General features: G+C 32.0%; 1 protein-coding gene and 1 pseudogene across 1 annotated transcript in view; one reads left to right on the plus strand and one right to left on the minus strand.

Moving 5' to 3' along the window:
- The first annotated feature begins 1,018 nt into the window (after positions 1-1,018).
- On the plus strand, positions 1,019-1,116 carry LOC118905567 (annotated as a pseudogene).
- A 6,116-nt stretch (positions 1,117-7,232) lies between these two features.
- Positions 7,233-15,284, minus strand: part of KPNA5 (karyopherin subunit alpha 5) — a 39,084-nt gene continuing 31,032 nt past the window's right edge. The window contains exon 14 of the mRNA XM_036872235.1: positions 7,233-10,659. Within this exon, the coding sequence (XP_036728130.1) occupies positions 10,472-10,659 (188 nt within the window). The 3' untranslated portion in view covers positions 7,233-10,471. The remainder of the gene's footprint in view (positions 10,660-15,284) is intronic.

Below are 15,284 nucleotides of genomic sequence, written 5' to 3' on the forward strand. Positions count from 1 at the left end.
AGCTTCTAATATTTCATTTATAAACTCAATGTAATTATAACAACTTTGCAGGGTTGTGTGGAGGATTAAAAGAGGTAACATTATATATGTAAAGCACCCAGCACTACTCCTAGAACTTAATAGATGCTCAATACAAAGTAGCTATTATATAAATTTATGTTTTGTAGGTACAGAGTACTTCGATATAATTTCATTAAGTCTGTAAATCATTCTAATGAGTGTTGGGACAGGTATTTTTGACCCTATTTTAAAAATGAAGGAATTAAAATTCAGCAATAGGCTGATACCCTGGAAAGGATCCAGGGGACATAGGATTTCCGGTCTGTACTCCTTACAAATGGGGCCTTGGAAGGTGGGTCAGGTAAAGCAAGATGCTTTTATCTAACATTTTCTTATTTCCAGTCTAACTTTATCATGTAGCAGGCCAGACAGCTGAGAATATTCTGGAACTATAGATTTTCGCCCCAGGGATATGCATTTTATTATTCCATGAAAGACCAGGTAGGCTATTAGATGACAGTTAATTCATAAACTAAAAGTTTTATGTGTTCTCCAAATTACACTTGGACAACAAATATGTATTTACCCCTTCATTCTTATAATTACTCTTGCTACATAATAAATATGGCAAGAAATAACAGAGCCAGTGTCTCTAAACTTCTCAAGGTTACTATGAATTTTGAGAAATAAGGTTTGAAAAATAAGAATGTTAGCACTTAAGTATCAATATATAATAGAGTCTGTTTTTTTCCCTCTAACAGTATAAGATAAAATTTTGTCTCTTAATATTTGTTTTTATTTTGGCCTAGGAAAGGGTTGTGTCATGAACAAGTGGCATTTTACCCAAATCAGACAACACAAGGAATATAAAAACAGCTGTAATTTTAAAATTTACATACTAGATTATAATATCAGACATGACGGAAAGATTTGAGTTTATTTGTCTGGACAACTTGGGCTTGACCAGCTTTTGTTTTCTTTTTCTTTAAAAATAAATGTACAGTGAAAGTACAATAGTGGTTGCTTCAACAGCATGTATACTAAATTGGAATGATATGGAGATTATGGCCCCTGCACAAGGATGACATGCAGATTCCTTAAGCATTCCATATTTTTTCGTCACAAGGAAAAAAACAATTTTTTTCTTTTTTGGGGGATATCTATTTGAGATGATGGATATTAATTAAACTTACTGTGGTAATCATTTCACAATAATTGTAAGTCAAATAATTACACTGTACACCTTAAACTTAAAACCACAAGTGACTAACACTTGTTTGTGGGTGAAAAGTTAGTTACTCCTGTGGTTCAAGAAGGAAAGAAAAATACTTACCTTGCCTGTCTCATAAACAGCATAAAAGATTAATACATGAAGTATATGTTCTTATTCTGAAATTGTGGCTGCAGGGAGTAGGGGATTAAGAACAGGGCTTTTTTGTTGTTACGAATCCTGTTTTCCCTTAAGTTACGTCATTTTATTAACCAACCTATTCTCTTTCACTTATTTTTTTTAACATTAGTAAATCCTAGATCAAAGGTTTCATACTCTTCCATTCCATCTGCTGTCTGCCTCTTTGGATGGTGGCCATACTCTGGTGTACTGGTACAGAAGATTTCATAATGTAAAGCCATGCCTGACCTTTTGATCTGATCATATTTTTCATCTTGACATAACACTGCTATATCTTCAGCCTTCAGGAGGGAAGTCCATTGTTCCCACCACAAACACTGAAAGGGAAAATATTTTCAATTAAGTTTCAACTAGTTCGTTTTATTTAAATTCACTTATCATGTAATCTGAAAATACCAGTTTTGTAATAACTATCGTTCTATTCTTTCAGCACATAAATGTACAGATTCTCATTTGAACCTGAAAAAATGATATAGTAATTCTAAATTTGTATGCACAAAATAATGTAGCATGTAAATACAGCCAGAACTCCAAGGAAAAAAATGAATAAACCCACTATCATCTTGGGAAGTTTTAACATACCTCTCTTAGAAACTGACAAATTAAGCTGAATAGTAAAGATATAAATTATGTGAATCAATTAATAAAACAAATTCTTTTCTAGCATGCATGCAACATTTCACTAAAACTGAGCACATACTAGGTCATGAAGCACATTTCATCAACTTTTAAACTACATGTAATCACATCACAACTTAGAAATTAAGGGCATATTTTTAAAGTTTGAAGATTTAAAGACACATTTTTAAATGACTCTTTGGTCAAAGAGTAAATCATAATGGGAGTTTTAAAATGCTTAGAGCTGAATGATAAGAAAAAGCTATATATTAAAGCTTGTGGAATGCAGCTGAAGTGGTACTTCAAAATAAATTGTTAGCCTCACAAAACACTTTTCTTAGAAAAGAAAGGGTGAGTTGCTGAAACTCAGCCTCTGTTCACCGGTGCCGAATAGAAACGCGGAGACAGAGTTTTGGGTGAAGTAGAAATGAGTAGCTTTTATTGCTTTGCCAGGCAAAGGGGACCACAACAGGCTAATGCCCTCAAGACTGTGTGTCCCCCCTGGAGGGGGTAGAGAGTTTTATAGTGTTCAAGGAGCAGAGTGTGATCAGCTTGTGGACATTCTTCTGATTGGTTGGTGGTGAGGTAATTGGGAGTCAGCATCATGACCCTTCTGGTTCCAACCGGTCTGGTCTGGAGTCTACATGCTTGTGGGCAGCGGACAGTTAACTTCTTCCACCTGGTGGGGGATTCAGTATCTGCAAAACAGCTCAAAGGACAGGGCTCAGAATATTATCTACAGCCCTTGGGGAAGAACTAAAGGTCCTTGACTCTGTTTAATGGCTAAAGTATTATTATTTTGTCTTGCTTGACTGTTTTCCTTTCTTTCTGCATTTTCTCACTTCTCTGATTGATTTTATTCTTTGACTAAATTCTTTCTACAGACAAAAGGCAGGCAGAGGACATGGATGGGGTCTGTCCTGGGAAGGTCTCATAGCGTCCTGCTCGGTTACATTAGGAGCAGAAACTAATGAGGTAAATACAAACATAGAATTTAGAGGATCACTATAACCTAATTTGGCAAATGTCATCAAGATAAAAGAAAAAAGGTACAAGAAGACAAAATTATAAATGATAAAAGGGATGAAAGCCAAAAGAACATTATAAATTGGTATGTCATCTTTCCCTCTGGCCAAAATGGAATAATAGGGACAAGAGTCACTCTCCTGCCACAAACAAGTAAAAAATCAGACAGAAATATGAAATGACAGTTTCCAGACACTGGACATCAGGCACTCAAGGACAGTGATCTGTAAAATAGAGGAAATAAGTTAGTTGGGCCCTATGATTGCTCCACTTTACTGCCTAGAGAGTTTCAAGACTGCAGGACATAGAAGGGAAACCCATGTGGAACTTAGAATTCTCTCTGAGTTGAGAAGAAAGAGTTGGGAGGCCAGGGGAGATAAGACAACCAGATTTCACAGGGTAGAGTATCAAGGTGACAGAGCTGCACAGATAGCTCCAGAGATCTGCAGCTGAGTACTGATGACCACATGTGACTACTACCCAATACCATGAAAAGAACCACCTGAAAGAACAAGGAGAAACAAGTTTTGGAGCTCACACATGGCCAAGAATAGTTTCCAGACAAAGTGGAAACCCTTCTGTTTCACAGAGTAGCAGAGTACTAGAAATAGTATTGTCTCAGTTAAAAAAATGCTATCTGTGCCTGCCTTACAAAGTTCAAAAGCAAGCCTTTATGTAAAGAATAAAAATTTCTCCAAGTAACTTAATTTTTCTGATAACAAAGCTCAAGAATATACATATATATGTGTGTGTGTGTGTGTGTGTGTGTATATATATATATATATATATATAATCTAATATCTAATAGCCAACAAAGTAACATTCACAATGCCTGGTATCCAATAAAAAATTACCAGATGTGCACAGAACGCATGCCAATGTAAAATACAACCCATAGTATGGAGAAAAATCAATAAAAAGAAAGACCAAGAAATGACACAGATGACAGAATTAGCAGACAAGGACAATATAACATTAACATCTATAATTCTACTTGCTATGTTCAACACAGTGGAGGAAAGCCTGAGCATGGTAAGAAAAAACATGGAAGATATAAAACAGACCCAAATAGAACTTCTAGAAATAAAATATACAAAGTATCATATGAAAAATACACTAATGAAATTAAGAGCAGATTAGACACTAATCTTGTCGATTAGTGAACTTGAAGACAAAGCAAGGAAAATTATCTCAAATGAAACACATATTGAAAAACAACTGAAAAAGAAATGAACAAAGCATCAGTAAGCTGCATGACTATTTTGGGCAGCCTAATATAAGTGGAATTGGAATTTTTAAAATATTTGAAGAAATAATGGTTGAAATGTTTCCAAATTTGATGAAAACTATAAACTCACAAACACAAGAGGCTCAGCTAACTGCAAGAACAAGAAACATGAAAAAAAGGCATACCAAGTTACATCATAATCAAATTGCTTAAAATCAGTGATAAAGAAAAAAATTTTTAAATCAGAAAAAAGTTAGCATTACACACAAAGGAACAATGATTAAGAATGATAGCAAACTTCTTGTCAGAAACAAAGCAAGTAAGATGACAGTGGGGGCAACATCTTGAAAGAACAAAATGTGTTTGGAATTCTATACCCAATAGAAATATCTTTTTAAAATGAAGGTGAAATAAAGGTTTATGTTGGCATACAAAAGCTAACAGAATTGATCACCAGCAACTTACAATACAAAAATATAAGTCCTTCATGCAGAAGGAAAATGATATCAGATAGAAATCTAGATCTACACAAAGAATTGAAGAATAGTAGAAATGGTAACTATGTGGGCAAATATATTTTTTAAAACCTTTATAATTTGTTTAAACCTTTTAAAAATAGTTGACTGTTTAAAGCAAAATTTAAAAAAATGCATTGTGGAGTTTATAACATGTAGAAAAATCTGACAGTAGCACAAAGGCAGAGACGGAGAAAAAGGAAGTTTACTGTATTAAGCTTCTTATACCACTGTCAATGAATAGAAAAATAATGCCATATATGTAATTTATGTTTCTAATAGCCATGTTAAAAAGTCAAAATAATCAGTGAAATTAATTTTAATAGAATATTTTACTTAATCCAATGTCCAAAATATTATTTTAGCAAATAACTGTCCTCAGTTTGCCTTAAATAAAACTCTTCTCTATTCCTATTATAGATTGTTTATTATTTGTCGGTAACATTTATGAAGACAATTATAAAATTTTGTTGAAGTACAGTAAGGAAGATCTAAATACATGGTGAGCTATAACTTGTTCATGGATAGGAAGAGTTAGTATCATTAAGATGTTAATTCCTCCAAAATTGTCCTATGGATTACATGTAATTTCATCCAGAATCCCTAAGGGGCTTTTCATGGAATTGAACAAGTGAATGCTACGTTTATATGGAAATGCAAAGAGCTAAGACGATCCTGAACAAAAGCAAAATAGAACTTTCCCTATCAGACATCATGATGTAGTCACAAAAATGGATTAGTATACAGCAAAGAAAATGAACAAACCACAGATACATGCATCAATATGAATGAATCTCAAAAAATGTTAACATTGAGCCAAAACAAAAAAGCCACAGATATAAAAAATATTCCAGTTTACATATTTAGAAAACAGGCAGGGGAATCTGTATTTCTTAGGGATACGTACACATGAGATGAAACAATGAGGAAAAGCACAGGGATTATTAATAAAATCCAGAGTAATATCTACAAGGGACTGATAATAATCAAGCTGGATGGTGAATACACAGGTGTTCATGTTATTATTCAAAGTGTCTTCTTACACATTATTCTCTTTGTGTATATTTTATAATAAAACAATTTAAAAGATGGAATGCTCAGAAAATAGTGAGTCATGCTAAAACCCTAAACAAAGAATATATTAAATTTTGCCATGCTTTTTTAGAACAGTTTAAAAAAACAACCATAACTGAAAGGGAACAGGAGGGATCCCTCAAAAGTAATGGTGTCCAAAGTTTAAAACTCCCAATTTTTAAATAACAGATACTTTGGGGAACTGCACATTAAATTCCCTAAACTGCCTACTGTTTCCAAATTTAAATATTTATGCATAAACTAGTGAACATTCCAAGCTCTTTACTTGGTGGGGTTGCTCCCAATCAACATTTTAGTTCTGGTAGTGCTATACAGCAGTGCTTGCAAGTGCAACTACTTGAAATTTTTATTTCAAAACAGAATGGAAAATTGAAATGTTAAAGTGCTACTAATGATATGATGTATGTGTCTCTTAAAACATAAACTACTGAAAAAAAAAAAAAACATAAACTACTGAAGCAAACATGAAAATCATTAGATGTCCTGAAAGGGGGGAATCATATGCTCATTTAATTTCAGTGGTAAACTGTTCAAATATGAAAGGAAAAAAATGAAAGAACAAATATACAACTGAGCAAACACATAATTAAAGGGTATACTTAAGGATTTCTGGGATGGGAACTCCACTGCATGTTTAAATCTATTGTTTGACCTGTACATTATATGTTCATACATTTTCAGGAATTCATTTCCCACTAATATTGCAGACCACTTTACTGGGAGCAAGAAACCCTAAAAATAATTGATCCAATTACTTTCACTACTCTGTGATTAACATAGTTTCAAATACTGAAGGAAATGAGGCCAGCCAAAGCAAACAAACACCCCCCCAAAAAAAATGAACAACAGAAAACCATGGTAGTGTAAGAAGAAAAAAATAAAAACACTAAGTTAGGAGGGCCTAAGCTTGGCTACTGTGTGATTTTGTGTTTCACAGTACATTAAGAAAGTTAAATCAGACATTCTCTCCTATTTATTAGGTTTAAAACTCTAAGCCTTAAATAAATGCACTGTATTGCATTAAAATAACAGACAAGGAAAAATAATCTCAGTTGAAACATGTGAATGGCCCACTAACTGCCAAGGCTTGAGATACAAAGATAAATTGGATATGTTCCCCGTTACAGATGAATATACAAGTTCTAAAATAAAAGCAACATACTACTTTATCAGATAATGCTACCAATGAAATCTTACTGGTTTTAGAAAGGGGATGGAATTTTAATGAATCAGGGCATCTATTTTTGCTTTATTAGGCATATACAATCATAAGTGAAAACAAATGAAACAGATACACTTATATAAATGCAATTGTAAAATAGTATTTTATTATTTTTAATATAGTGCTGTAACATTTCATAATATTGCATACTACTCAAATGTTGGTTTATTTAGTTTGGCAAGAATATCTTCCCCTCATCCCACTTCCCAATTAGAATTTAAAGATGTATTATCCTTTTAGAGATCCATCATATTGGCTCCTAATATATTTCATAAAACAGTAATGCTATGAACTAAAATGAGTAAAGGTTAACAACAATTACTTTGATTTCACAGTTTCACAAAGCAGCCAGTAGATTGCTGAATTTAGAACAGCAACAAAAATCCACTGAGACTTTGTATTATAATTACTTTTTCCATAATGCTCCTTCTTGAGAGAAGAAAAAATATGAAGGCAAAGGTAATGCTTTGTCCAACAAAAGTCCTTTAGCCAAAAAATCAACCTTTATCTGCAAATAGGTTTTACAGTTACCAAATGATATGCTGTTTCTGTGCCAACAGATTTTATCACTTTTTTTTGGTCTTTATTTTTTGCTTTCTTGTTCTAGTGCTACCAGCAAGTGAACAAAATGACACTAAAAATTAAGTTCTAGGAACAATTTTCAAAATAAAACTTAGAGTAAAAAAAACCCCAGGGCATTGAGTCAAGTACTTACAAATATAAAACAAGTAAGCATAATTGCATAGATTAGCTAGTAAAAATTCAAATTCAGACAAAAATAAAACACCGAATTTAATTAAATAAACGTAAAGGACTCTTTGAAGTATTCTCTTGATTTTTACATTAATGTTGCATGCATTGCCCTTTTACAACATGTTTTCATTTTTTTTTTTTGGCACAGTTTCTCTCAGATTAAAATATAATAAATCTTAGGAAAGCAAGTTGAAAAAAGAAAATTTTTCCCACAAGGGTCAGTGAAGATTAATGAAAATACATTTTGGAGCATTTAAAATAGTACATTTCAAAAGAGTAGTCATATTAAAAAAATTTCTAGGAACAAAGTATTTGCTAGTATTGGTTCAATAAAGTCATCAGCACACCAACTATTACATATTACCCCTTGCATTCAAATCTAATCAAATTAATTACCCAAGTAACAGATCCAATGAATTGAATATAATTTTATATATAAATGCTTAAAATATGGTCAAATTCTATACTTAGAGATATAATGCTTGTTTCACTGACAAAAATTTAAAAAATCCTCCCCTCAAAGGTCATTCTATTATTTCTATTATTTTTCCTTCTGTAAGAACTATTTTGTTTGAAAGACTTAGCTTAGATTTATTAATGTGACTACAGGGTCCTCAAAAAAAAAGCAGGCACAGCTGGTTAGTTTATGAATTATGCTGCATTAACAAGTTCAATTGATTAGAAAGAGTGGAACACCCTGTCACCTGATACTTAGACTATCTGCATCACTAAAAAGTGTTTATCTGATAAATTCACCATCAATTTGGTGATCTTTAATATAACTACCCTGTTCTTTTGAATATACATATACTGAACTTCATAACTTCTACTACAATAAAAAGGGCACAGATACAATCTTCTACTTAACAATATAAAAGAGGTTTGGCAGATGCAGTCAGCATTGTGGACACCATTTAAACCTGTATTCTATAGCTTGTAGGTTTTTAAGTGTCTTGCCAAAAGCTTAGTTTCATGATATTTAATTTACAAAGTGTCATACTATTTAAAAGTACTCCTATATACATTTTCTTCTTGTAACATACCTCTGATTTCCAGCAGAAACATTATAAATGCTATCATAAATGAAATCTTTCTTTACAGAATAGACTACGAATCATATCAAAAATGCTTTTAGTTCCCATCTTAAAACATCAGTAAACTAATTTTTAAACAAGTATTTTAGGTATACAACTGGAAATGTAAATAGCCTGCACATAACTATAATAATGAAAAGACTGATTCAACAGTACCATATCTGCTTAGAAAACTACCAAGTATAGTACTGTGAGAAAAACACACAGACACACACATATATATGTATCTGTAAATAAATATATATATATAATTTTCTATTGAAACTTTTTTTTTAAAGTTTCACAGTATGAAGAGGTTTTTGCTGTTAATACATAAACACATACATTATATTGACGAATCTGATACAAATGTAATCTAATACGATGGTTCATTAACAAGCAGCAGTTTGACCCTCTGAGGATCACCAAAGGGGAAAATAATCCTAATGTAGGGTTCAACCAATTAAAGAATCCTTAGTAATTTTCATGAATATCATCCTTTTGTGTCCAGACCATTAAGTGCATTTAATAAAATTTAACACATAACAAGGTGATTTCTTCAGGAGAATTTTGCCATTCAAGTACCTAAGTTCATTATTATATAGAAAGTGACACTTTTCAATTACTGCTCTGAAAAATCAGAGAAAGGAATACAGTATTATTTTTGCTGTGCAGCACTGCTTTAGATTCATGACGGCATCTCTATCATGATGCTCTTTAAAATGAGCAGTGAAAAAATAATAAAACACTATTTCAAAAATGTTAGCATATTTGGTTAAAATACAAAATATACTAATATAATAGCATTTATATGTTAAAAACACAAACATTTAAATGTTGTGTAATCATTTTAATGTGTTCAACATGAAGAACAGCTTCTCTCTTCACAATTGCCACATTTTAATTGATTATCAGTACAATATTTCTTCTGTATTTTATAAGTAACTTTTACAGGTTTTCTGTTGTAATTTTTTTTTTTTGCAAAGTATAACCTATAGCACAGTGATTTATAATTTAAGGTAATAGCTATTTTCACATTCTCATTTAGCTTTTTCTCTGTTTCATGCTTCTGAAGCTCTTTTGTTTTGTTTTTGCTTTGAGAGGTAGATTTAGTAAAGAATGGGCATGTCAAACTTACTGCCAAAATGCAATTATCAACAGCTGTACTGCTAATGTGCAGTTTCCAAGAATGCTAGAAAAATTCAGAACCATTATTGTAATACTTTACCAAAGTTTTCCTTTTCAGGCTTAAATTATTAAATAATCTCATAATGTATTTAACTGTTCACAAATAGATACAAGAAAAAGATAAAACAATGAAAGACATATATACAGGCACACCAAAATAACAACAAAACTATAAAAGGTTGCATATGGATGGAAACTTTTTTGTTTTGCTTTTTAAAAGTGCATTAACGTCTTTCTTTTTTGTTCTACATAAAAACACATCAAATACTCCTAATGACATTACAAGAAAGGGGAGATATCTGAAGCTACCCTTTTTAGCCATTAATTTTTCCTCCTACCAAGTTAAAGTTGAAACCCTTCCATTGGTGCTTCCTGCTGCTGAAATACAAACTGTTGTTGGTTTTCATCCACTTGAGGTACAATACTGGGATCATCATCTTCTACACCAAAGTAATGTTCAATCAGATCAAAAGCCTTTTGGTAAATTTCCTGATTTTCATGGCTTTGCAGAAATTCGATTTTATCCAGGCCTATTAATGCAAAGCATATGTACAGAAACAAAGTTGTTACTCGAATTTCAACATATATTTAAGTCAAAATAATGAATCAATAGCATCCATCAGTCCACTGGCAATTGGACTGTTATTTTTATCTAATTAAAAAGATTAAAATATAATTTTTAAAGGTTACTTTCCATTTACAGTTATTACAAAATATTGGCTATATTCCCTGTGTTGTATACTACATCCTTGAGCCTATCTTACACCCAATAGTTTGTACCTCCCACTCCCCCACCCCACTGGTAACCACTAGTTTACTCTATATGAGTCTACTTCTTTTTTGTTATATTCACTAGTTTGTAGTATTTTTTAGATTCTACATATAAGTGATATCATTAACTTTTATCTAATTTTTGCACATACTGATAGCCAACACTTACGCCTTATACTTCAAGAATGAAAGAATGGGGCAATGTGGTATGAAGAATAAGCACAGGCTGGGGAGTAGGAAGATAATAGACTCCACCCTTCTAGTTGTGTGATTTTTCCCAAATAAGTTTGGTTCTTCTGTACTTTAGTTTCTGAATTTTAAAATGACAGTTTTACATTACGTAACTCCACAAGTTGTTTCCAGAGTAATTGTGCTAAATAAAAAGCACAAAAAGGGAAAGCAACAAAATAAAAATAAAAAAACTAAAATACAAGCAAGCTACCACACAAGTTCTCTCACAGAATGAGCCAAAAGGTATCAATAAGGATAAATGAATACTATTTGGAAATCCAATACAGCCTATAAGTGAAACTGAAAAAGCTCATTTCGATAGTATAAGGAGAATCTACAGTGCTCTATTTTATTGCTTACAAGAAAATAATCTACATATAAGTCTGGGTGATGCTAAAAATCTTTCCTACTTATTACAGATAAACCTCTTCAATTATATGATTGCAGGATATAAGGAATAAGCAAAGTAGTCATATCTATATACAATCATAGAATAGCCTAAACTCTAGTATAACTTGGGATCAAAATAATGATTGTAGTAAGGAAATATTCTTAAATCAGTGATTGATATCTTTTATTTATATGATGTTTTAACCATTGACATTATATAATTTGAAATAAAGGCAAAGCGATCTCCCAGGCTTGGTTCAAGAATCACAAATAAAAGCTTGACTCAACCATATAATATAATAGGACTTAAGACAGAAAGTGAATATTTAATGGAAATATATTGAGAGGAAAAAAAACTGACTTAGATTCGTGTGTTATCCTAAAATAAATTCCATGTGAGTTAAGTTAAATATTTTAAGACTCCAATCAGAAAAATCTAGCCAATAAATAAAATAATTTTCATCAAATCTCTGTGAGGACAATGACTTTGTAAACTTTGAAGGAATAGAATATTAGGCTGAACCATTTATTAATTATAAAAGAACACAGTTTATCTCATTAAATTAAAAAGGTAAAAAGGATGGGAGAAAAGCCGTATTAAAATAAACTATAAAATAAAATCAATTCAAATTTTTACAAAAAAAAAAGACAAGTTGGTAACTGGACAAAGTATAATAAAGATGTAACTGAGATACGGAAATATACTAACACATGGAAAATACACACCACTTTCTACATGTAATAAAACAAGAAACACATAAAAGCAACTTGGTGGTACCATTTTACATTGGCTAAATCAGCAAAATCAACAAAACAAGTAAGAGGCAGTGACACTGCCGAGTAATATGCCTTCAGAAAGCAAAATGAGAAAACATATCAAAAACTTAAAGAGAAGTTTGTGCCCAAGCTCAGCAATAATATTGCTGAAATTTTATCCCCAAATATTAACAGAAGAAAAATATTAATAAATATTATATTTTTGTATATTATATTTTGTATTATTTGTATATTATTATTTTGTATATTATAAATATTAAAATATATTAATAATATAATATTTTAATAAAAATAAAAAATAAGCATCAGAAAGATGTTTATTTTGGCATATGTAAAGTGCAAAACGAATTGGAAACAAACTAATGGTCAACTACAAAAGTGTGGCTAAAACCCCACTTACTATGGCTAAAACAGCATGCAACATTCTCTTTTTATAACATTATGTGGCTATTGCAAATCACAGAAAATTATGCAAATCATAGAAATTATGTATTGTTTGGAGAAAATGTAAAATTCTCCAAAACGTTAAAAGTAGAACACCAAACTATACATGGACTGCAGTTATATCAATGTAAACTAATTCTGCATAAGGACAATGTAAAAAGGATGGTAAATAGTAAAAAGAAATTGTTAGGATAATAGAATTAAGGGTAACTGTAAAAAAAAGATATCAAAAATATTATACTGCTTTTACACAAAATATTTTTATAGAATTAGAGGGGGAAAATGCCTATGGTAGATAATTAAGAACTGACTAACTCTCAACACAGTGGGTATATAGTGAATGTACCTTAACATAATAAAGGCCATATATGACAAGCCCACAGGTAACATCATACTCAACAGTGGAAAGCTGAAAGCTTTTCCTCGAAGATCAGGAACAAGACAAGATTGTCCATTCTCATCACTTTTATTCAACATAGTAATGGAAGTCCTAGCCAGAGCAATTAGGCAATAAAAAGAAATAAAAGTCATTCAATTCAGAAATGAAGAAGTAAAACTGTCACCATTTGCAGATGGCATATTATATACAGAAAATTGTAGACCCCACCAAAAAACTGTTATAACTAATCAATGAATTCAGTAAAGCCACAGGATATAAAATCAATATACAAAAATCTGTTGCATTTCTATACCCTAATAACAAACTATCAGAAAGAGAAATAAGGAAAACAATCCCATTTACAATTCCATCAAAAAGAATAAAATGCCTTGGAATAAACTTAACCAAGGAGGTTCATGAAAGACCTGTACAATGAAAACTATGATGAAAGAAATTGAAGAAGACACACATAAACAGAAAGACATTCTGTGCTCATGGATCAGAAGAATTAATACTGTTAAAATGTTCATACTATCCAAAGCAATCTACAGATCCAATACAATCTCCATCAAAATTCCAATGGCATTTTTCACAGAAATATAACAATTAATCTTAAATTTGTATAGAACCACAAAAGAACCCAAATAGCCAAAGAAATCTTGAGAAAGAAGAACACAGCTGGAGGCATCATGCTCCCTGATTTACACACTATATTATAAAGCTATAATAACCAAAACAGGATAGTATTGGCATATAAGCAGATCAGTGGAACAGAATAGGGAGCCCAGAAATAAACCCACACATATATATATAGTCAATTAATTTATGACAAAGGAGCCAAGAATATGCAATGGGGGAGAAGGACAGTCTTTTCAATAAGTGGTGCTGTGAAAATGATAGCTACATGCAAAAGAATGAAACTGGACCACCATCTTACACCATACTCAAAAACTAACTCCAAATGGATTAAAGACTCTAATGTAACACGTGAAACCATAAAACTCCTAGAAGAAAATATAGGTGGTAAGCTCCTCGACATTGGTCTTGGCGATGGTTTTTTGAATTTTGGAGTTGATGCCAAAAGAAAAGACCACAAAAGCAAAGATAAACAAGTGGGACCACATCACACTAAAAAACTTCTGCACAGCAAAGGAAAACATCAACAATATGAAAAGACAACCTATGAAATGAAAGAAAGTATTTGCAAATCATATACCTGGTAGGGGGTTAATATCCAAAATATATAAAGAATTCATACAACTCAATAGCATAAAAGCAAACTATCCCATTAAAAAATGGGCAGAAGATCTGAATGGACATTTTTCCAAAGGAGATACACAGATGGCCAACAGGTACATGAAAAGATGCTCAACATCATTAATCATCAGGGAAATGCAAATCAAAACCACAACAAGATATCACCTTACACCTGTTAGAATAACTATTATGAAGAAGACAAGATAACAAGTGTTGGCAAGGATGTGGAGAAAGGGAACCCTTGTGCAGTGTTGGTGGGAATGTAAACTGATGCAACCACTATGGAAAACAGTAAGGAGGCTCCTCAAAAAATTAAAAATATAAGTGTTGTATAATCCAGCAATTCTACTTCTGGGCATTTATCTGAAGAAAATGAAAACACTAACTCAAAAAATATATGAACCCTCATGTTCACTTCAGCATTATTTGCAATAGCCCAGACATGGAAGCAATCTAAGTATCCATCAAAGAATGAATGGATAAGAAAATGTGGTATATATATATATATATATATATTCATTCCACACACAGTGGAATATTATTCAGCCATAAAAAAGAAGGAAATCTTGCCATTTGCAACAACCTGGATGGACCCTGAGGGTGTTACAGTCAGTGAAACAAGTCATAGATAAAGACAAATACTGTATAATCTCACTTATATGTAGAATCTAAAAAGACAAACAAACAAACAAAAAAACGAGCTCATAGATACAGAGCACAGACAGATTGGCGGTTGCCAGAGGCAGGAGGTGGGGGGTGAATTAAATGGGTGAAAGGAGCTGCCAAAAGGCACAAACTTCTAGTTTGTACAAGCTTTGGGGAAGTAATGTACAGCAATGGGGACTATAGTTAATAATACTGTATTGTATGTTTGAAAGCTTCTAAGAGAGTAAATCTGAAGAGTTC

Source organism: Balaenoptera musculus, chromosome 12 (assembly GCF_009873245.2).
Source record: "Balaenoptera musculus isolate JJ_BM4_2016_0621 chromosome 12, mBalMus1.pri.v3, whole genome shotgun sequence".
In the NCBI taxonomy this organism is placed as follows: Eukaryota; Metazoa; Chordata; class Mammalia; order Artiodactyla; family Balaenopteridae; genus Balaenoptera; species Balaenoptera musculus.